This window comes from Rhincodon typus, chromosome 18 (genome assembly GCF_021869965.1).
Source record: "Rhincodon typus isolate 14 chromosome 18, sRhiTyp1.1, whole genome shotgun sequence".
Lineage (NCBI taxonomy): Eukaryota > Metazoa > Chordata > Chondrichthyes > Orectolobiformes > Rhincodontidae > Rhincodon > Rhincodon typus.
The window spans coordinates 34,224,577-34,248,802 of NC_063349.1; the positions used below are offsets into that span (position 1 = coordinate 34,224,577).

Sequence of the window (24,226 nt, forward strand, 5' to 3'; positions counted from 1 at the left end):
AGCCTTCCTGCTCCTCTGATGCTGCTTGACCTGTTGTGTTCATCCAGCTCTACACATTGTTATCTCTTTACAAGGATGTTGCCAGGATTGCAGGGTTTGGACTGTAGGGCGAGGCTGAATAGGCTGGGGCAATTTTCCCTGGGGCTTTGGAGGCTGCGGGATGACCTTACAGAAGTTTGTAAAATCATGAGGGATGTGGAAAAGATGAACAGTCAAGGTCTTTTTCCCAGTGTGGTCTAGTACAAAACTAGAGAGGATATATTTAAGGTGAGAGGGGAGACAATTAAAAGGGACCTGAGGGGCAATCTTTCACACTGAAGGTGGTGCTTATATGGAATGAGCTGGCAGAGGAAGTGGTGGAGGCTGGTACAATTACAACATTTCAAAGGCATCTGGATGCACGTATGAATAGGAAGGGTTTTGAGGGATAAGGGCCGAATGGTGGCAAAGGAGACTAGATTAATTTAGGATATCTGGTTGGCGTGGCCGAGTTGGACTGAAGGATCTGTTTCTGTGCTGTACATCTCTGTGACTGTGTAATTGCTCACACCTGGTTTAATAGAAAGTCGAGAATTGAGAATGTTTCAACTTGGAATGATGTCAGGAAGACAAAATTAAGGGCAGTTTACCCATAAGCACGCAACATTTGTAACAACGTAGACAATGTAAAATATAAGCAAATAGAGATATACAAGTATGATCTAATTGCCATGACTGAAACATGGTTGCGTGGTGACCAGGACTAGGAACTGATTATTCAAGGATATTCAATATTTAGAAAGGCCATCAAATAGGGGTGATAGTGTGGGATATTGGAGAAAGCAAGAGATCAGAGAAGCATGTACCATGACAACACAGTTATCACAGGTGACATCAATCTGAATATGGATGATTAAACCAATGGAGGGCTGAAGATGTGGAGGACAAGTTTCTGCAGTGTGTTAGGGATGGTTTCCTGGAGCAATATCATGAGGAGCCAAATACAGGACATCTTATTTTGGATCTAGCATTATGTAATGGAAACGGGCTAATTAGCAATCTTATTGTAAAAGAAGCATCAGAGATGAGCGACCACAATATTATATAATTGCACGTTATGTCTCAAAGTGAGGTAATTCATTCTGAAGCAAGTGTTTTAGATTTGAATAAGGGAAAATATGAAGTCATGAGGCCCAAACTGACTACAGTGGATTTGGAAAATACATTAAAAGACATGACTGTATATGGGCAATGGATCTTCTTTAAATAAACATTACATGACTTACAGTAACTATATATTCCTTCAAGGTGCAAAAGCACCAAAAAGTCAGTCAACTGTGGCTAACAAAGCAAGTTCAGAATTGTATAAGATTAAAAGAAAAAGCCTATAAGGTTGCTAGAAATAACAGCAATTCTGAGGATAGGGAGATTTATAGAGTGTAACAAACGAGGACCAAGAAATTGATGAGGAACGGGAGAATAGGACTTTGAATGCAATCTAGCAAATATCAAAAAAATGAACTGTAAAAGCTTTGTAGGAATGTGGGTCCTTTACGGGCAGAGTCAGGAGAATTTATATGGATAATAGAGAAATGGCAGAGAAGTTAAATGATTACTTTGTGCCTGTTTTCACTAAGAAATATATAAGAAATCTCCCAGAATTAGAGATCCAAGTGACTAGGGAGAAGAGGAGTTGAAGGCAATTAGCATTAATAGGGGGATTACACTGGAGTAGTTAGTAGGACTGAAAGTTGATAAATCCTCATTAAATGGTGACGAGTGGGTTTCCTGTTCCTTTAACTTTCCTTTATTACTTTCAAAATTTAAAACAATCCCAGAGGCACTGGAATCCCAGGGCTATGACTTTGAAAGTCTGCTCCGACTAGACCCTGACCCAGGTCCATTTGAAAATTTGGTCCAAATGTCAGGCACACACACTCCTGGAAAAAGCCAACTTAATGGGATTAACTCTGAGAAGTTCTTTTGACTTCTGTAGGTAATCAAGTAAGTTTTTTGAGACCACAGAAACCCTGCGAAACATACCCAAATCACATCTACCTTCTGAGATAACAAGGTGTAGAGCTGGATGAACACAGCAGGCCAAGCAGCATCAGAGGAGCAGGAAAGCTGACGTTTTGGGTCTAGACCCTTCGGGCACATCTACCTTCTGTACAGGCTTGGTCAGGCAGGAGATTTCCCAGCTGCTTTGTGAGTATTTGTAGCAAAGTTGCACAAGGCAAACATGCCAATAATTTGTTTCAAAGGTTAACAATTATTTTTATGTCAGGCATTTTTATTCTTTTTAATCTGGTTCTGTGCTTTCTTAATTTATGATCATGTCTCCAGGTGCATATTAATGTTATACAACAATTTCCGCATCAATCAAGTTTGAACCTTTCATTATTTCTAAGAATGCAATCATATCTTCTCAAATCTGAGCTTTTCTGAATTAGGATGCTCCAGCTGTCTAAGCCAAATTTAACAACAAAAAGCTTTAAACTCGACATCTATCCGATGGCACCTTCTGCATCTTTTCAAGTGATTACCCCATCACCTACAATCTGAGGAGGTCAAAAGTGGGTACACAATTTCACATGATGCCTAACCAGTGTTGGATATGAGAACAAAATGACAACTAGGTCTTCCTACTGATTAATAGCTATAAGTTTGCAACTCTGAATGCTGTACAATATTGTTTGCACTAAACATGAATATGCTGCTGTATTCATTTATACTAAATTAACTGTAAAAATGTATCCCATTCTCACATCACCTCCAGATCTATCTGGAATTTATTTTTCTCAGCTAAAATCACAATGCCTGCATAAAGCTGTGAATCATCTGTGAATTTACAGGTGGTTCCTCCAACATCTTTATCCAGGTCATTGATGAAGATTGTGAAGATCACAGAATCTTGCACTGTTCCCTGTGGAATACCACAACTGATAGATTCTGCAGTAAAACCACTCCCTTTAATAACCACCTTCTGCCAAGAAGAATGAAACCAATTTATAATATAATCTAAAATCTGCCCACTGATTTCATAGAACTCTATCTTATTAGGTAAACTATTGTGCAGTATCTTGTCAAAAGCTTTTCAAAATGAGGGTATATAATTTCAATGAATCTGGTTAATTCCACCAGTTTAGTAACCTCCAAAGAATTTACAGGCCTTGGTGAGTCACGACCTTTTTGAGAAAGTATGTGAAGAGTACCTAATAACTTCTCTGTCAAGCTCTGCTTACGGCCCACTTTTAATGATCTCTTTTAGAAACTTGTCTTTAATACAGTTGAGCTAATAGATCTCAAAATCCCCCAAGTTCTGAGTCATCACACATTTTCAATATTGGCACCACATCAACCTACCTCCAGTCCATAGAAATAATTTCACATCCTACTGAGCTGTCAAAAACACAAGCAAGGAGCTCAGTGAGCAAAGCTTGCATTTCTTTGATCGCTTTTTGGCCAATTTCATTAGGATCAGAGACCTGGCCTATTTTGAGACCCCTTATTCTAGCTAGAATGATATTGACATTCTCTTTGACAGTTACACATTTAACACCAAGTGTATGAGAAATTAATGGTGTATCGTTATTCTTTAAGATGGTAAAAACTGACAAAAGTAGTCACAAAATTCTCACTATAGCCTCAGATTACACCTTTATTTGGACTGAGGTATTTTCAATGTCGTTATGATACCTAACAAAGCTGAAAAGTACTTTTCTTTCATTCCCAATACTTACAACTGCCTTTTTCTTCCATGTTCTTTGGTTCATCTGAAGGAACGTTTTGTTGCATGTGGCTGAGATTGATACTTCTTCCAGGACGCCTAAAAACCATTTTCTTGAAATCAGAAAAAATACTTGCTTGAAAGAAAATAAAGGATGCTCATCAATATAATAATTTTCACAATTACCAGGTGCGTCAAAGTGCTTTACAGCCAATTAAATACTTTTGAAATGTAGTCATTTTTCTAGAAAACAGAGAAGCACATTTGTGCACAGCAAATTCCACTTCCGGCAATATAATAATGACAGAATAAGCTGTTTACATTGGCTTCATCTGAGTCCTCATGTGTATGACCTCATCCTCTAGCAAGATGACACCTGTGGTATCTTTTTCCCCTGCTCAGGATGCTACACACTTCCACACAGTGTCTCATTACATGCAGATCCCTCAACAAATCTGCAGTCTCAGTATCTGAGCCGGTAGTTAGGAATATGAAATTGAGTGCTTGGTGCTGTGTCTTTATCATCAATTCTTTTTGGTGTTCCATCTTGGCCTTCCCATATTCCATATCTTGCGCATCTGAAATGAAAAAATGCACAAGTGTAAGGATTGTGGTGAATAGAAGAGTGTGAAATTGGAGGTGAGTTCTTACAACATCTGCAGCTCATAAGACCAAAGAGATCATGAAATGAGGAGGAGGTCTGATGTGAGGAGGAGGATTAAGTATGAGCCTACCAGCATCTTCAATTGTTCAGCCCAGCTGTTGGCCACAGCATCACCAATGGGTGTTCTGATAATGGCTAACATTTTCATTGCCTCAACTTATCCAGTCAGTTCTTGCTGTCTTCAGTTTTGCACGCCATCTTCCCCTGCAACAGAGAAAAGTCTATTGTTGATCAGTGTACTGTGAACAGAAAGGAAGATGCTGAATTCATGGAGAGAGGTTTTTTTTGCAAAAGAAGCAGAATAAGATTAAAGACAAAGATTTGCTGTTTTGCAAATCCTAGCTGCAAGTTAGAGCAGAATTGAGTATTGACTGAAGCTTGTTTCCTGCTGTATTATCTTGGTTTATGAAGTATGGTGAATAGAGAGAACAAAATGCCTGCAATGCAGCAGTGTTGTTAAAAGAATACTACAAGTGATGATGTGCAAGAAAATGTAAATGGAATAATAATTCGTAAGGTGGAAGCCAAATGATTACCTGATTGAATCTTTAAAATGGTGAAGGGGATTAATAAGATATATAGGTAAACTATATATCCAGTTGAGGGAAGTACAAAGTGAAGCATCATAAATATAGGTTTGCCATTAATAAATCCAGTAAACAATTTAGGTGAAACCCCTTTATCCAGAGAATGTTTAGAATGTGCAACTAGTTACTACAGGGACAAGTTGAGGTGTGCAGCAGAGATGCTTTTACAGGATTCCAGACAAGTATGCGAAGGAGAAAGGAATAGAACAACCTGCAGATAAGGTTAAATGAAGTAGAAAGCTGAGCATAAATACATTAGGGCCAAATGGCCTGTTTCTCTGCTCTTCTATGCATCTTAAAACAATTACTAACAATTGTGCAAATGGAGTGCTTTTTTTTATTCTTTGCGCATTTAAATTCTTCATTGTTATATATAGTTTATAGTGATGAAATTTATTAATGTTGAGCATTCAAAAATGTTTTAAGGGCTACAAATATCTTACCTAGTGGAGATTATAAATACATTTTGATCAAATTTCTATTTATTTCAATGGAGAACCATACCTATAAAATGTCATAATTACACATTGCAATTGAATTTCTGCAGCGTTACTTCTGCGTTGTCACCATACGTTTATTAAACTGTCATCAGAAAAGTTCAGGAGAAACTCTGAAGACAGAATAATTGGGGAGCTGCTTTTGGAAATATGCAGTGCAGTGCAGGAGAGCCCCAAACATGTTCAGACCTATTAACTTATTCACTTGCATTACTTTTTCGAGACAATTTGAAGAAGTATGATTCCTATACAGCTGAGGTTTGAATCTATGAACTCCATGTAACACTGCTTCAAAGTCTGACTAGCTTTGGTGCTTAAATGACTCATGGAAGACAGGTCATATTATATTTTGATGTGTGTTTAGATGTACCCTCTCTTCATTTCGACTCTTTAATGAAAGGTTTGTCTTGAATTGCCTTAATCCCCAACTGTGAGGCAGCTTCAATTGAAATGACTAACCTTTTAAAGGTGGGCTTTAATTTTTAGAACCAGATCAAAGAAAACCCAAGGGTTTTGCGAGGTATAAATCATAAAAAGTCAAATGTTTTGTTTACGTGGTACGTACTTAATATAGTTGTTCGTGTTTTGTGTAAACCAACTGCAGCTGAGTATATTAATACAAGTATTGGTAGAATTGTCCCTGCAATAAGACTGCAACTATGTCTGTGACCATATGCTAATATAGCTTGGAAATCCCAGTTATATTGTGGGCTAAGTTTGTAATGCTTCAATGTGTTGTTTAAGAAAAATATCCAGAACATTTGCACTTGACAAATTAATGCAATTTATTTGAATAACAACAGAATAATGATACTCAACCATGTAATAGTAAGTTAACCATCTGATTGCTAATTGAGTTAATTGAAAATTTAACCCACTATTGTACCAATTAACAAAAGGGCTGTGGGATGAATAGTATCTTATGGCTTATCAGATTTCTGTGTTAAAGCTGAGAAAGTAGCAGCAAATTCCAAGAAGGAGAAGGTGTCAATATTCTTGACACATGTCAGAACAAGTTATAGACATTGTCAGCAGAGCATCTTATTCTTTTCAGAAGGAACTCTTCCATTCTTTGCTTTATAGGGATCACATTATCACAGCAACATTACTGCTTCATGATTTGACGTGACTACTCACATAGCATTTTTAATGTTGAAAAACAAAAGTGTAATCAGAAGTTGGGTGTCAAGCTAAACAAAAAGCTACCTAAATCCTGGTCAAAGTGATGGGTTTAAAGGTTTGCCTTAAAGGAGGAAATAGGTCAGCAAGGTTAGGAGTAATGGGTATGCAGCACTTGGAACTATGAAAGACAACAGTTTCTGCTGAGCTAAAATTTACAGAGCATGGAATATAGGAAGTGATGATCGTGGGAGCATTAGAACTGTTGGGTACAGCAGTGGCAAAGGAATAGATGAGGCAGATGGAATGGGAAGAGATTTTCATACAGTTGAGACTAGGTGACCTTGATGGAGAGAACATGGGTTCAGAAACTATGATCAGAATTATACAGGATTCAGAACTTCTAGTTCACTGGTTCTAGAAACTAATTTTAGAAACACTAGTTTAGCTTGATACAAGGCACTGGGGATAGAACTGTTGGCAAGGGTACAAGGTTTGTGGTGTAGGCCTCAGACGATAGTTTTGATCTTTCCAAAGCTGAGTTAGAGGAAGTTGTCGCTTGGCTGAAACTTAATGTTAGACAAGTGATCCTATAACGCAAAGGCACGACACATCAGCCACATGGATTATTTCCATCATATCTGAGGTTTTCAATGTTCAATTTCAAATAATGAGCTAAAATTGGTGGGGTGGTGTTGGTGCCGTAACGATGATCACTCAACAAGCTGCCCCATGCAATAATGTGTGCAGGGATACCTTAAGTACGTAATAGGCCTCCACTCCTCACAGTGGGTGGGGGGGGGGGGGGGGGGCGGTGGTCCCACCCTCAAGTTACTAGCTAATCTGGTTGGGCATCAGCCCTAGAAGTCCCAGCAACATCACATTTCACTAGTGGGTATTGCTGGGATTGCAAAGAAGCCCCAAGAAGAAAAGCAATGTATCTAAGACTCAGGTAACTCTCAAGGCAGGAAGTAAGTGAGAGCTCGGGGAAGTGGGCAAGGGGAATGGATTTGTTGGGTTGTTAAGATCAGGCTGGAAGGAGCAAACTAGGCAATATCTTGGGAGCTATGACCTTGGGCACTCCTCAAAATATGCAATCCCCCTTCTTTCTCACTGCTTCAACAAAGCTCTTTAAGAATGCAGCCTCCTGATTCTCACCTGGCTGCCCACACCAACTGTTTTCTGGCTTGTGCTGCATATAATTCGAGTTAATAAATTTGTAAATCTGCTAAAATGCCCATTATCTTTTTAAATGCTGGATGAGCTGCTGATTTCAGCAACTGCCTGCTGTATAATGGAGACCAGGTCAGGGATGGGTGAGAAGGTGGTAGAAAGGTCATTTGTAATATTTTAAGTGCACTCTACACCCATCTCACTGAAAACACACTCAGCAGGGAACACTAAGATTCAGCCCAATGTGCAGAATTAACATTCTGTGCAGAATCTTATAATTCTGCTTCTTTAGGTCCAAATTGTTCCTCATTCAGATTGGGGCAGATGCAGATTTCAAGAATGTTCTCCTTTATGATGACATTTTCAGAACTATTCTGCAATTTATTTATGAAATTTCTGCCTTACATCAACTGTATTATCAAAGAGGGATAAATTACCAGTCATGGAATCTTTCAATATTCTGCTGATTCCACTCCACACGTTACTGTTCTATATTCCTCCACACGGATGTATCATTTTGCTGAGGTTTGGTTTCTTAGTCAGTTTCTAAAGCGTTTCTATATTAAAGAAAAGACCAATAAAAGTAAATCAAAACTGATACCTGGAGCAATCTGAAAAGAAACAGCAACTTGGTATTAATCTAAGTGGGGCTAAACTGAGCATCTTGCATCTTGTTTTCGACATTCTGTGGTAATAATCTATATCTTGTACATGATGCTGTCAAGGAACAAGGGACAGAATATATTTCAGTCTTTATGCAGAGCCTGGTTTCTCTTTGATGTTGCCTGATAAAGAAATTAACTTTTGAGTTGGTCCTTAGGTCATATTGTTTATTCACTCAATTTTATTAGAATTATTTATTCTAGCATGAAATGAGCATGACTTCTGTAGTTCTATCAGAAGTATGATCATAACTGCAATGATTTTTTTATATAGCCATCAGATTTATTTTTAAATGCCATTAAGACATTCAGGCCTGATTGGTTTTAACATAGATAATAAGTTAAACATCAAATTCTGTTGATATGACAGCTAACAAGTTTAGCACATAATTCTGATCATAATAAAAATGCTAATAGACGCATTCCGGCCTGACTGAGGAAAGTACAGTCCGTTTTCATAGAAACAGTATACTATTGATTGTTCTTCCAGTTTCCCGTTTCGCCTTTGTGTGCTACACTTTAATCCTGAGGAGTTAAGCTTGTTTCTAATTCTCCCCATCCTATAAAAAAGTGCCAAGCTTTTCTCTGGACAATCCATCAGTCAGTGATGCAGGAAATTGTGACTGTACACATGTTCAAAAACTCAGGTAAAGCTGCAAATGGTAAAAATTTGAAAAAATAGATAACATTCTGAAATATTCACAGAAGGTCCACCAGCTTATTGAAGGGGAAATGTTGGTTACTGTTTTAGTGTAAGTGTTCATTTGAATGGAATTGAAATTTGTAGTAATCTCCTCTGTCAACATGCCATGCATTTGTATTATTTTCTAAATAGCCTAAAAGAAGAAAGTAAATAAAACATCAGGAGTGGGTTGTTCTATTTGTGTTGACTTCTACATATTCATGACCCAACCACTATGCTGTTGACATCGTCAGAGAACCTTGCTGGCCACGGTTAATTATCCCAGCAATATGATTGAGCAGCTGAACTAACACCCACAACCAGATTGTGAAGCTTCCTGGGTTAATAATTGCAACTTACCAAATGGCAATGAAGAGCCAAATTTCTTGTGGCGCTCATTTCCCAGTACTAGACCATGAAAACCTACTGAAAGCAAATGTAGGTGCAACACCATCTCTATAGTCAACTGTAAAAGGATGTGCACCATTTTCTACCAATGTGCCTCACTCTCAGAATCTATTGCTTCTGCTGCTCCACCTCTAATATTATCTAGAAAAAAAGAGTGTACTCAAGTACTTCCCAAACTTTTCCCAATGTGACCCAATTTTAATACGATGAGAGAGTTGTTTGCCAACCACAACGGTTAAAACTGCTCAAAAAAGTGAACGCCCACTGGTTTACAGGCTGCAGCAATTGGACAGTGGAGAACAGACAACTATGTTGCATCATCTTATAGAAATAATAACACAAACATTTAAAGGGCCTGGAATGTGTCAAAACTCAGTCTGAGCTTCATCCCTGCTCTTATGGAACATTAATATCATAACCCACAGTTTGGGAACCACTGGTATACTCTTTTCAAGGTCCTTTCCAGGGACTTAGTGATTCTGAATCCTTGAGGACATAACTTTGGTTATGTACATTGTGGACCTCAAAATATTTCCAATACAAATTGCAACAAAAACTGCAGTCCAACTGCAGAAGTCTCAGTTGCAGTAATTTGGGTCACTCTACCCATAATGTTTTGATATAAGCTTACATCCGTTCAGAATTTTCCATGAATTTAGAGTAGTTGCATCCTATGACCTTCTGGATAAGAGGTGGAGCTATGCTTATTAGGTAAGAGAGGTTTCAGCAGATGAAACTCAAATATTGTCCAATTACTTGAAGACATTTGTGATGATATTCTGGTGAAAAACGAAAGGGCATAACAACATATGTAAAAATTTTATGTGAAAAGAAATGGTGCAATGGGGCTTGCAAGCTGTTGCTGTGCCAAAAATGATGCAGAGGTTCTGGGCCAATGATTCATTATCCTTGTGTGTATCCAGGAAACTAAAGCCATTTGCTCCAGGGAGCTTTTAGTAATCAATCTTGCAGGAGTCATTGTATATTAAAGTATTATCCATTCACACACCATAAATAGTACAAACTGACTAAACAATTGGAAATAGAAATTGACCAGCAGATTTTAAGTGATAGCGTTTCAATTTGAAAACTGAATGAATCATTGAGTTCTTTTCGATTCAGGAAGCATTTTCCTTGTTGAAGTAATGTCAAAATAGGTGCATAGATCTGATTTTAATTTTGGACAACAATCAGCCAAGGGGCCAAAGCAGATGGCAACCCCTTCCGACCCGAGTCTGAGACCCAGAAATTTCAGCTCCCAAGTGTCATCATTTGCCCACTCAGAGCCGGTGGGAGTTGCAGGCTGGAGCTGAATGTTGGAGTTGGTTTGTTTTGGCATGTGAGGGGAAAGAGGAGAAATAAGATCAAACTGAACAGATGGTCTCTCCTTTAGTAGAATTCTTGGAATTCTACAGACTTTACAACACAGAAAAAGGCCATTCAACCCAATTGGTCTGCCCCAGTGTTTATGCTCCAGCTGCTCCCATCTTACTAAATTTAATAGAAATTTAATGCAACTTTTAATTCCCTTGTCCTTCTTATAATTAATTAGCTTCACCTTAAAGACAACATAGAACATAGAACATTACAGCGCAGTACAGGCCCTTCGGCCCTCGATGTTGCGCCGACCTGTGAAACCAATCTGAAGCCCATCTAACCTAAACTATTCCATTATCATCCATATGTTTATCCAATGACCATTTAAATGCCCTTAAAGTGGGCGAGTCTACTATTTTTGCAGGCAGGGCATTCCACGCCCTTACTACTCTCTGAGTAAAGAACCTACCTCTGACATCTGTCCTATATCTATCACCCCTCAATTTAAAGCTATGTCCCCTCATGCTAGCCATCACCATCCGAGGAAAAAGGCTCCCACTGTCCACCCTATCTAATCCTCTGATCATCTTATATGTCTCTATCAAGTCACCTCTTAACCTTCTTCTCTCTAATGAAAACAGCCTCAAAACCCTCAGCCTTTCCTCATAAGACCTTCCCTCCATACCAGGCAACATCCTGGTAAATCTCCTCTGCACCCTTTCCAATGCTTCCACATCCTTCCTATAATGCGGTGACCAGAACTGTACGCAATACTCCAAGTGCGGCCGCACCAGAGTTTTGTACAGCTGCAACATGACCTCATGGCTCCGAAACTCAATCCCTCTACCAATAAAACCTAACATATTGTACGCCTTCTTAACAACGATATCAACCTGGGTGGCAACTTTCAGTGATCTATGCACATGGACACCGAGATCTTTCTGCTCATCCACACTACCAAGAATCTTACCATTAGCCCAGTACTCTGTATTCCTGTTACTCCTTCCAAAGTGAATCACCTCACACTTTTCCGCATTAAACTCCATTTGCCACCTCTCAGCCCAGCTCTGCAGCTTATCTATGTCCCTCTGTAACCTGCAACATCCTTCCGCACTATCCACAACTCCACCGACTTTGGTGTCATCCGCAAATTTACTAACCCATCCTTCTACGCCCTCATCCAGGTCATTTATAAAAATGACAAACAGCAGTGGCCCCAAAACAGATCCTTGAGGTACACCACTAGTAACTGAAGCTGTTTGCCTCAGCTATGTCTTGTGTTAGCAAGTCTACCTTCTGATCATTCTTTGGGCGAAGAATTTTCTCTGAATTTTTCATTGGATTCTTTATTATTTATTTATAAATTGTTTTTAACATTTTGTCAAATCTATTCCAGGTTTCCATTATGGCTACTATGCATAACATACCTTTCCTGTTCAGCTCACTGCCTAGTTATACAGTTTTCACCAATAACTCCATTCATATTTGTACAGACAAGCATCTGTATTAGCCCAATGCTACTAACTAACAGTTTCTACTAAAGTCAATTGCAGAGGCACTGCTTATAACACAGTGAGCATGGCTATATATTTCTGTTAGTGGTGAATCACACTTGTATAACAGACATGTATATACCACATAACGCAGAATCGTTGGGCGGGATTTAGTGTTCAAGGTATGTTGACATCCACCAGCTTCAAACCCACATTGAACATTTTTTAGAAGTCCTATACTATTTCAGAGCAACATGCATTTACTGAGGTAACATTGGGCCTCTTGTTGAATAGCACTGAGCTCTCTTGTACTAGGAGCAGTATTTCTCAGGAATCTTCAGCAGGGATCAATGATAGTTCAGGATGAGATAGCCCTGGTATCCCTAAATTGGGCTGAAGCACTTACATGGCAATTTAAGGCCACAGTTGGCCTCTGGACAGGAAGACCTCCTTCCATACTGAAGCATGATTGGAGGAGTTGAGAAAGAAATGGGATCTCCAGTCTGCACCCTGCTAAATGTCCCTCGATCTAACAACTGCCCTGTGATCAATGCGAGCATCTTAATGATGTACATGACTGCTGTTAAATAGGCAAATCTGAGTAAAGGCAAAATTAGCAGCTTAATGACACAACAGTGCTCTAAACTTGAAATTATCCGTGGGTAATCTTGTCAGGGATGTGCTAGTAAGTGCTGAAAAAATGTTTATTGCTATGAAACATCATAGAAACATGCTAATTAGAAGAAACAACTGCTGCTGTTAATTTTTCAGTTTACTTTTGTTTTTCGATTATGACTTGTTTGTTTTTTCTCATAATGTGCTTCTGCAGTATTCCATGCAAATTTTGGTGGTGTCTGTTATGTTTAGAACTTATGGTTGACCTGGGACACATTTGCAATTGCTTGAGGCAAGTATAAAGCATAAAAGAATAAGTAGAAGCCCTCAAAGGACTAAAATTCTAATTCATCCTTCTAATAACTAGCTGAATTTTCAGTGCTCCATGTATCTTACTCTCACTAATCTGAATGACAGCTTTAGAATATTTAAACCAGAAAATTTTAAAACAATTTATCACGTATGCATTGGTAAAAATGGATTTTCTTGGTAATGTTAAATACACATGCATGATATTAATTCTTTTGTGTAAAACAATCAATTTCCACTAAAATCAGTGAACAGTGGTAGTTATTGACAGTAATAGAAAATCTCAGTACACTAGAAGAACTTACTAATTCCATCAATAACCTTTGGAAACACAGGAAAGCTTAGAGTTATTTATTGATAGCTGCAGAACTATGAAAAACATATAGTATAAAAATAAGTTAATCAAAGATATCAAAAAATAATATGACATTATGTAGTTTATATGATATTAATGTACAGTTGACAGTCTTCTTCAAATAAGCATGGATGCAAAATAGAATTGTGGCATACACTATTCCTTTATACATAATACAACACATTTCTATTTATAGTCTGTGCATTTCAGAAGCTAATAGAAATTGGCATCTCACCAGATGCTGGAAATCTGAAACAAAACAGAAATTGCTAGAAAATCTCAGCAGGTCTGGCAACGTCTGTGGAGAGAAATCCTGTGGAGAGTTAACGTTTCACATCCAGTGACCCTGAACCCAACACGTTAACTCTGATTTCCCTCCACAGATGCTGCCGGACCTGTTGAGATTTTCTAGTAATTTCTGTTTTCGTTTTAGAAATTAGCATCTTCTTAGTTCTATAAAGTATTATAGGAAGCGTAAGATAATTACAGTTATCATGGAGAGAATTATATCAGATTTTCAGAACGACAAGACCTTGCATGAAACCTGCTTCTGTATTACATCCATTAGTGTTACATGCATAGCTATTGGCCTAGATTTTGCAGTCAGCAGCCAAATGCCAGAACTTACAACTGATCTGGATATTTACAGACCTTTCTGATATGGATTTCACCATTTTCGTTAAATTATGATGTCAAGACTGGAGGATTTCCGAGCACCCAGCAACAAGTGATTAAATAAGCTAAATTGCTAAGGACAAGAGCAAACCAGGAAACAACATGCACTGTTTATTATTTATTGTACAATTTACACAACATAAAGATTGGAAAGCACACGTAGGAAAATGTTAGAAATTGAAAAATAAAGAAATTGTATTAGAAATCAAGAGATATTGCATCGTAATGTGGAACTTTGATATTCCACAAATATGAAATCACCTTTATAATGTCAGGATCATTGTTCACCTGCAGAAGCTGCTTAGTATTGCATTGACAACCAAGTTATATGCTATTTAATGATGTATAACTTTTTGGTTTTTGTGTAGCAGTGCTACATTGTAAAAGGGAAGTTCATGTGAGTTCAAATGACTGCTAAAGATTGTCTTCTGTGGAGTCTTAACTGTGCACCCTGTGGAGCAGCAGTGCCTCACTGTAAGAAACCTGTGGATTTCCACTTTTATTTGCACGTTTACAATGCCAGAAGTTGCTGCCATTTTCACAATTGTACTGATGTTGAATACTAACAGTCTCATTGACATGACCGTTGCAAAATCTGGGCCATAAAATTATAAGTAAATGGAAAATAACTTTGAAATAGTTCATGTTTCATATTTTTATCACCAGATTCAAAATTCTAATTTCAACTACACAATCAGGTTTTAATATTGAGTAGTGCAACAGTTTATTTTGTTAATTGTTGATATTTATAAACTTGTTAGTGGTCTGAAGTTTGAATTTTCATTACTTTAATCATTCTGTGCCATAAAATCATATTGTTTCAAGAAATATTCAAGATAAAGTCTGGCAGTGTCTTAGCATCAACTGTTTGTAAAATGCATTTTATTTGCAGGTGTTTTTCTTAAAAATGTGCTGTTGATGCAACCAAACAATGGCTAACTGTCCGATTGGAGCCTTCTCTCCACTTTAAAAAACTGCACAGAGAATATGATTTTTTTTTCCAGCCTCAGAAAAATCCATCTGGCTGTCCACTCAGCAGTGAGCTTATGTTAGAAATTGAAACTAAATAAGAAAATAATCAAAGAGCAAAAGGTTAGAATTATGAGTAGGCATTGTCTTAATCAGTTAAGAATAAGAAGAAGAAGAAATCTGGTTTAAGTGTCCAGGTTTGATCTTCCAGTACTCAAATTATTTTAAGAATAGTTGTAAATAGAAGCTATTGGTAAAGTTAGTGGCATTGCCATTCACCACTGCCTCTATACTTCAGTTCCTTTCCAAAAATTCATTTTTAATGCATTTGTTTGTATTTTGAGACAATTTTGAGACAAACAAACTGATACATTATTTAAAAAAACTCTTCCTTCAAAGCATTCAGTGAATAACAGCACTTGTTTTGGATAATACTTAGCCCCCAAGTCATTGTATCTAACCAAATGGCATAAGTTGGAGGTTTATATCAGGAATTTATGGCACATATTGTACCTCTTTCCATCATTTTTTATTATAATAATGCGGCAGATAAGAGCAGAGACTTTAAAGATATTTCTTTCTGCTATGGCTAAAACTCATCCACAATCCACACACCAGCAATTTTAAAATAAATGCTTCAGCCAATTTTTTTTATTATTTTAATTTGTTGTGTAATATGTAAACCTTACAGGTTGTGTGGTTATAAACAATGGAATATAATGCAGCGTTGGTAAGCTTAATTCATCACTGGCTTTTGCCACAGACAGAATGTGTGTGTTCTCTCAATGCCTGCAATCAGTATATTTTATGCAGAAGGACATGGGTCTTTTTGCCCTTGGAGTATACCAAATAAACAATTTTTAGCAAGCATACTTAAGTTTAAAAAAAGGGTTATTTATTCCAACAATTTAAACTGAATTATGTGTGCTGTTACACGTCTACAGTTTTATTCACTCACACAAAAAGATACTTTTACAGATTACAGCTGTCTCACTGTCTGGTTATGAACATCGCACACATCCTGTGCTTTCTTTAATCATTTTTGAACATACAAAATTACTTGAAGTGAAGTTCTTCTAAATTAAATGGTTCACAGTTTGAATGGTTGTGAGGCTCCTTGTAGTCAAATTTCTAGGAGATTTATTCTCACATGAACATCATAACTGGAAGAGATTGAGTACATTAGCTGACTGATGTCTTGCTGCTTGTTTCTCCAAAGCTGGAGCAGTTGGGCTAAACAGATGTTTCAGATGGCATTGATGATTCTGCTAGCTTTTCAAAGGCTTGATGCTTTTCCACATAAGATGTGTTCATTTTGATGTTATATCTTGTGTTACAGGTTAACACCCCTCAGTTTTACTCAATCTTGTTTGGATGGGGAAAGCCATCATGATATGGTGGAAGTTAATATTTAACATTCACTTCCCTTAGCCATAAATTGAGTTTCAACCTCCCCTGTTTGTCTGGTATGAAACATGGGGGTAGGTAGTCTGGAAAGTCCAGAGGCATTTTGTTTTGGTCCATCTTCGATAGAAAATTGTGTGAATTTTCCAAACAGCTGGGGATGTCATTATTTAATTAGATATTCACTCAACTTGATACTACCTATAGTCCAAATGCCACAAATCCTATGATTTATGACAGCCATTTTAACAGCTTTTTTGAGTCCAATTTTTAAAAGTATTGAATGAGAGTTCACAATATACTGAACGTGAAATTCCTGAAATATCAAATGAGGTCAGGCCAGTCTTGAAATGTAATTTTATCATTTCTGCAATATATCCTCCATTTACGCAACTACACTATTGCAAAATTAAGTGTTTTCTGTTTATTGCATTGACAATCCAAATTATGAAATTCAATTTTTAATAGGTTTTGAGACAATTCCGAGATGAATTACATTTTATAAGAATCTGTGTACATTACTTCAAATAACTTTTCTTCATCTCAGAATAGGTTACTGAATTATTGATTTGATTTATTATTGTCACATTTACCTAGGTACAGTGAAAACTTTTGTTTTGCTTGCAGTAGAGGCAGATCATACCATACAAAGTTCATGAGGGTAATAGAACAGGGCAAGGGATACAATGTTACGGCTGCAGGAAAGGTACACATAGACCGAGGTCAACATTCAGAAGTCTAATAACAATGGGGAAGAAGCTGTTCTTGAATCTGTTAGTACGTATGTTTCAGCTTTTGTATTCTTCTATTGGGTAAGGTTTTCAGCTTTGATGGGTGCATGCATCAAGTAGTATCAGATTGGCCGCCCATTTTAAACATTATAGTTATCAGGAAAGAAAATCGGGTGAGGTATCAAGCAAATAGTTTATCTGGTACTACTTGATTTGCTTGATTACCAAAGTTGAAAGTTCCACCCATCTGCAAGAGATTTTGAAGCCTTCCATCTGACTGCCTTCCAGCCTATTCCCACCAACGATGCAGCTGTCCTTCTCAACCTTACGCCGATTCAACTGCGCAAGCCACTTTTAATCTAATTTGGGTCCAGTGATGTACACAGGTTGTCATTGTAGGACCATCATGAGGAAAGCTTCCACCCTGCATGCCCTGCTCCATATCAGTTGCTGTCCAGCCTAAGAGGAGCTAGCAAATATGTTTTAATTTATCTTTGCCAGTCAGGAGGAGCTGAAATGCAAATATCTGGCAGTTCAAACCTTATATCATTTATGCTGAAAATTCCAACATGAATGACCGTTGGCCATCATGTTACATTACCATCATGTTAGTAAAAGGCTGGAAAGAGATGGTGAGTTTGGGTTGATTATTGTATTCGCTATTAAAGTATATAACTGATATATAAAGGTATATACCACATTATGTAATAAACTTGTCTCAGTTGGATTGACTTGCAATAATCATGCATATGAGCACAAATAAAGACATCTTTTAAAATGCAGATGATGTACTTTCCAATGGAAGCTATTAGTCATTGCAATGGCTTTATTTGTTCATACCGTCTATTTAGAGATTTCACACAAATCATTTTTCTTCTTCGGTACATTAGGATTGTTAACCGAATATAAAATTGGAAATTAAAGCTAAACTGCAGTATTAGAGCTGAAACTTTATTCATGAGGAAGTCATGTACATTGTTAATCATTCTATGGAATTGTTGGATGGTGTAATAGACCATTTTTGCCTTTGTAAGTAAGAGTGGTTGTATCTAATATACTTGATAATGATATTGCTGGTTATATCTGGAAACTGTTGCAATAGTTGTCAATATCTTATCATCTCTTCAACAAAAAGAGCATTTTAATCTGAAACAACACACATGTAGGATTATTAAACATATTTGACCATATTTTGATATGCACAACCCCTAAGAAAAATGTATTATAATTATACCGTCCATATATCACTATTTAATGTAAAATGATCTACCGTTCACTAGATTGGTGATGCCCATTTAATATAAATCCATTTACTTGAAGATACAGGGTTTTCTTTCCTCATAAAATGACGTGATAACATTTCAAGGTAGAAGTTTGTCAGTGTACAGTTTTTAGGATAAGATTATAAGACATAAGAGCAGAAGTAAATCATTCAGCCAATCAAGTCTGCTTTGCCATTCATTGGGATTGTGGTTGATCTTTTCATCTGATTTCCAGCCTTTTCCCTGTATTGTTGATTTCCTTTCCAATTAAAACTCTGTTTATCTCAACCTTGAAAATATTTAATGACCCAGCCTCTGCAGCACTCTGCAGTACCGTATTTCACAGATTCACTATCCTCTGAGAGAAAATGTTTCTGCTCATCACTGTCTTAAATGGGTGACTACTTACACTGAGATTATGCCTTCTGGTCCTCGACTCTCCCATAAAGGGAAACAGCCTTTTTGCATGTACTCAGTCAAACCCCTTAAGCATCTTGTATGCTTTAATAAGTTCACCTCTCATTCTTCTAAACTGTTATTATACTTTAATGGTCTATCTGATTGGGATGTTTATGAGGTTGTAGGAAGATCAGTTTTTTTGTTGAAGAACATTTATGTGTATATATTTTATTTTCTTGGCAGATGTTTCTCATTCCCCCAATATAATTTGTCTTGCCCCTGCCTCTAAGGGACCCATGTTTACTTTTGCTAATTTGTTTTACAGATCTATTGACTTTCTTTGCAATTTATTTTGTCACTTGTAGTTTACTCTCACAATCCCTCTTTATCAACTTCTTCACTGAGTTCTAGTCCTTGGGCTTTCTACTCTTTATGACAACATTGTATGCTTTTATCATGGACTATCTTTAGCTTCTTTTAGCCATGATATGCCACATTTCCCAAGGGATTTCTATTCTTTTTGAGGGAAAGTTTGTTTGTTGCAAATTATGGATTGATTCTTTAAATGCATGCCTTTGCTAATCTACCTTTATATCTTTTAATCTATTTTCAAATGTACCTTAGTCAACTCGCTCCTCATTCCAAATAGTATGCTTTATTCCTATTTAAGATCTTCTGACTTGAGGAAATTGCATCAAACTCAAAATGAAGTTTAGTTCCCTAGTGTTTCCTTTATTATATGGCAGATGAAATCAATAAATGCACTATAGTGGATACAAAGAAAAAAATGCCATCAGGAGGCAACAGGAGGAGATGAACGTAGTGAAATTTCTATCACCAGGGAGGCAATGCTGAGCAACTTATCGAACTGTGTGCTGACAAGTCTCCTGATAATGGATTTCATCCTAGGGTATTAAAACAGATGACAAATAAGATACTAAATGCATTAGTGTAATGTTCCAAAATTTGCTAGATTCTGGAAAAGTCTAATTAATCCGGAAAGGAGCAAATGTAACCCCTCTGTTCAAGAGGGAAAGAGGCAGATAACAGGCAACTACAGGTGAGTTAACTTGATGCCTGTCGTGGAGAAGGTATTAGAATTGATCATTATGGACAATATACTACATACTTAGAAAAACTCAAGATTATCAGAAACAAACTGCATGCTTTTGTGAAAGTGAATCATAGTTTGCCAATTTCTTGGTGTTTTTTGAAGGAGTAGCATGTACTGTGGGCAGAGGGAAATCTGTTATAGCCCTGTTCTTAGATTGTTAAAAAGCATTTGCCAAGGAAAAACTGTTAAAGGCTATGATGTAGAGGCTAACAAAATAGCATAGATGGAAGATTGATTCATTGGCAGAGAATGGAGAGTTTGAGCAATAGGATGTGATGTGTCGTGTCCCATAGGCCTGTGCCAGGGCCTCAACTTTTTATGGGTTGTATCAGTGGCTTATACCAAAACATTGGTAGATAAATTTGCAGACGACACATTGGTATGTAGGAAAGTATGGTGTGAAGAGGAAACAGTGATATTGCAATCCAATATAGATGAATAGAGATAGTTGAGTCAGTTGGCAAAACTCTGTCAGTTGGAATATAATGTGGGAAATTGAAGTAGTTCACTTGAGCTGGAAACATAGAAACATAGAAATAGGTGCAGTAGGCCATTTGGCCCTTCCAGACTGCACCACCATTCAATACGATCATGAAAGAAGAATAAAAAAGCAGAGTTTTACTTAACTGGAGAACAGCTGCAGAACTCCAAGTGCGGAGAGATCTAAGTGTTTTAGTGCATGCATTACAGAAAGTTAGTACGCAGATACACCAAGTCATAAAACAAGGTGAATGGATTGTTATCCTTTACTATGAGAGGAATTCAAAATGAAAGTAAGGATAGCTTCAGCTATACAGGGCACTGATGAGACCGTATCTCAAAAATCACACAGTTTGTTTTTTTTTTAAGGAAGGATGCAAATGCATTAGAGGCAAGTCAACTTCTATGTTGATACATGGAATGATCAAGTTGTCTCATAAGGAAAGGTTGGACTTACTTTCATTAGAGTCGAGAAGAGCGAGAGATGACTTGATCAAATATATAAGACCCTGAACAGTCTTAACAAGATGAATTTAGAAAGGATGTTTTCTATTGTGTTAAATCTCATGGTCAGTATGTCAGAATAGCTTTAAGAGACACAGAGGGCAGCATCTATGGAGAGAAAGCAGAGTCAAAGTTTTGGGTCCAATGACCCTTCATCAGAACTGTTAAACATGAACGTCACTCGTGATAGACCTGCACAGAAGGGTAACAGCCCTGTATCCCATGACTGGGGACAAATGTCAGGAATTTTGCAGGGCAGCTCCAGACTGGCAGTGCTTATCCAGGTGCACAATGGGATTTTAAGGAAAGCACGAGTGCGAGGGTGGCCAGGCTTTCAGCAAATACCCAATGAGTGATGAGTTGTTCCAGGAATGGTGCATGGTAAGATGGAGACAGAATCATATGTGAGAAACATCATAGGATGGCAGATGTAGTTGATGAAGCATGTTTCGGAAGTTATCATGAGAAATCTCACTGGGCCTCAAGGCAAGAATCCCTCCAAAAAAGCACAACGTAACTCTCACAACCAAAAAAACATAAGATTTAGCCCTTAAGAAACATATCCTGACATTATTATTGTATCATACCATGTGACTTGATTATGTGAAGATCTGAGACTCCATATTACAGGGAATTATTTGAAACATGATGTGCTACTGAGGGTAGCTGCTCAGTTTAAATCTAGTAGCTTAATGTGAGCACAGACACTGATGTGCTTGTGAATATAATCTTTGTATGTCGTAGCTACATGTAATAAATGTCTATTGAATTCTTCAGTATCAGGATATCCACATCTAGTGTCTTATATTACAGGCATTAACATCAGATTGCTTACATATTTAATCTTTCTGACATGCACCTCTGGTTTCTTGGTTTATTTATAGTTTGCCTGGCACTACAATTACTATTAGGGCCATATAAGCTACTTGTAAGTCTTTGTTGCCATTTACTGTTCCCTCTACACTGCTTCTCCAAGATGACATTTCTTTATGGCTTTAACCCATCCATTATCTCATATTTTCCATTTTGCCTATCTCTTCTAAAAGTCAAGTTTCCTGAAATATTAAGTTCCCAATTTACTCACACTGCAACAAGCATCCCTCTAATGGTCATTAGCTGAATAAGATGCTTTTTGAGCTGTGATCATTATCAAAGGAGTGGATATTACAGTTCTATACTGTGAAAAGTTGAAAGTGCTGAATTAAATAATATTCTTTTACTTTTCAATGATGTTTTGACAAATTAGTTATTCTATTTTGACAAAACTTTGTTTAAAATTTCCTAAAAATCAAAATGAACACAAGTGTGCATGTTTTGACATGCTGGTTGGACTTTAGGGGGGCATGGTGGCTCAGTGGTTAGCGCTGCTGCCTACAGTGCCAGAGATCAAAGTTCACTTCCAGCCAAAGGTGACTGTGGAGTTTGTACATTCTCTCTGTGTCTGTGTGGGTTTCCTTCAACAGTCTAAAGATGTACACATTAGGTGGATTGGCCATGCTGAATTGCTCATAGCGTCCAGGGATGTGCAGGCTAGGTGGGTTTAGCCATGGGAAATATAGGGGTGGGGTGGGCCTTGGGCTGATGCTGTTCAGAGGGGCAGTGTGGATTCGATGGGCAAAATGGCCTGCTTCCACACTGTAGGGATTCTATTCTATGATCTAATAGAAACAAAATTTAGGGAAAGGACTTTGACAAAAACAAAAATTGAATTTGAGTTTTGTAATTCTGATTTTCATATTGTAAATGTGTCTCCCTTATCTGATACAAATTGATTACATTGACACAATCCACTGTATATCTTTTATTTATAAACATCATTCTGTAAGTCTGGTAGCTACCTTTTTATTAAAACCCGATCATTTGTTTTGTTTGGTGCAGGTATGGTGACATGGTACCAAAGACCATTGCTGGGAAGATTTTTGGTTCTATCTGCTCTTTGAGTGGTGTGTTGGTTATTGCCTTACCTGTCCCCGTGATTGTCTCAAACTTCAGCCGCATCTACCATCAAAACCAACGGGCAGATAAACGCAAAGCACAGAAGGTATTTGCATTTCTATTCAATGTACGTGTGAATAACAGCTGACACACACATATGGTATGTTTAGGCTCAGTCTTGTTTGTACTGGTTACTAACACAAATGTTTGTTTTTTTTCCCTTGTAAGGGCATCATCAACTGTTGAATTAGCTAACTCCCAACAGAAAAAGTGCTTCATCATTTCTTCTTTTGAGTTCACTTATGTTAAGAGGTTTGTGCTTGCAATTGCAATATCTCTAGAAACATGTTTATCAACAGGAAAAATAACTCCATTTAACCAAATGAAAGGAGCGTGTGAAAATAATTTCAATATTTTCATTTCTTTTTAGAATGTAATCAGTGAGAAGACTAAAAGGGCAAGCAGTGACATGGTGCTAATAGCACTGAACAGAATCCCAGACTCATGTTCTGGGAACATGAGTTTAAATCTTATCATGGCAGATAGTGAAATCCAATTTGATGAAAGAAAACTAGCATTAAAAACTAGTGATGACAATGTAACCTTTGTCAACAGTTGTAAAATCTATTTGACTCACTAATGTCCTATAGGAATGGAAATCTGTCATTCTTACCTGGTATGGCCCACATTTCTTTATTCATTCACAGGCTGAGGGCATTGCTGGCCAGGCAGCATTTATTGCCCATCCCTAATTGCCCAGAGGGCAGCTAAGAGTCAACCACATTGCTGTGGGTCTAGAGTCACAAGTAGGCCAGACTAGGTAAGGACAGCAGTTTTCCTTCCCTAAAGAACATTAGTGAACCAGATGGATTTTTCTTACAATCGACAATGGATTCATGGTCATCATTAGACCCCTAGGTCCAGATAGTTATTGAATTCAAATTTCATCATCTGCCGTGTTGAGATTCAAGCCTGTGTCCCAGAACATTTCCTGGGTCTCTGGGTTAACAGTCCAGTGATAATACTAGGCCTTTGCCTCCCCTATCTATGACTTCAGATCCAATGTTGTTGACTACTTCTGGGCAATTACTGATGGACAATAAATGCAGGCCTAGCCAGCTGTCCCCACGTCGCATGAAAGAATGCTTTCTTTTTAAATAAAT

General features: G+C 37.6%; 1 protein-coding gene across 2 annotated transcripts in view; it reads left to right on the forward strand.

The window, feature by feature from the left end:
- Window positions 1–24,226, forward strand: part of kcnd2 (potassium voltage-gated channel, Shal-related subfamily, member 2) — a 440,776-nt gene that overhangs the window by 382,868 nt on the left and 33,682 nt on the right. For both annotated transcript variants that reach the window (XM_048607713.1, XM_048607714.1), the window contains exon 2: window positions 23,007–23,169. In XM_048607713.1, coding sequence (XP_048463670.1) covers window positions 23,007–23,169 — 163 coding nt within the window. The remainder of the gene's footprint in view (window positions 1–23,006; window positions 23,170–24,226) is intronic.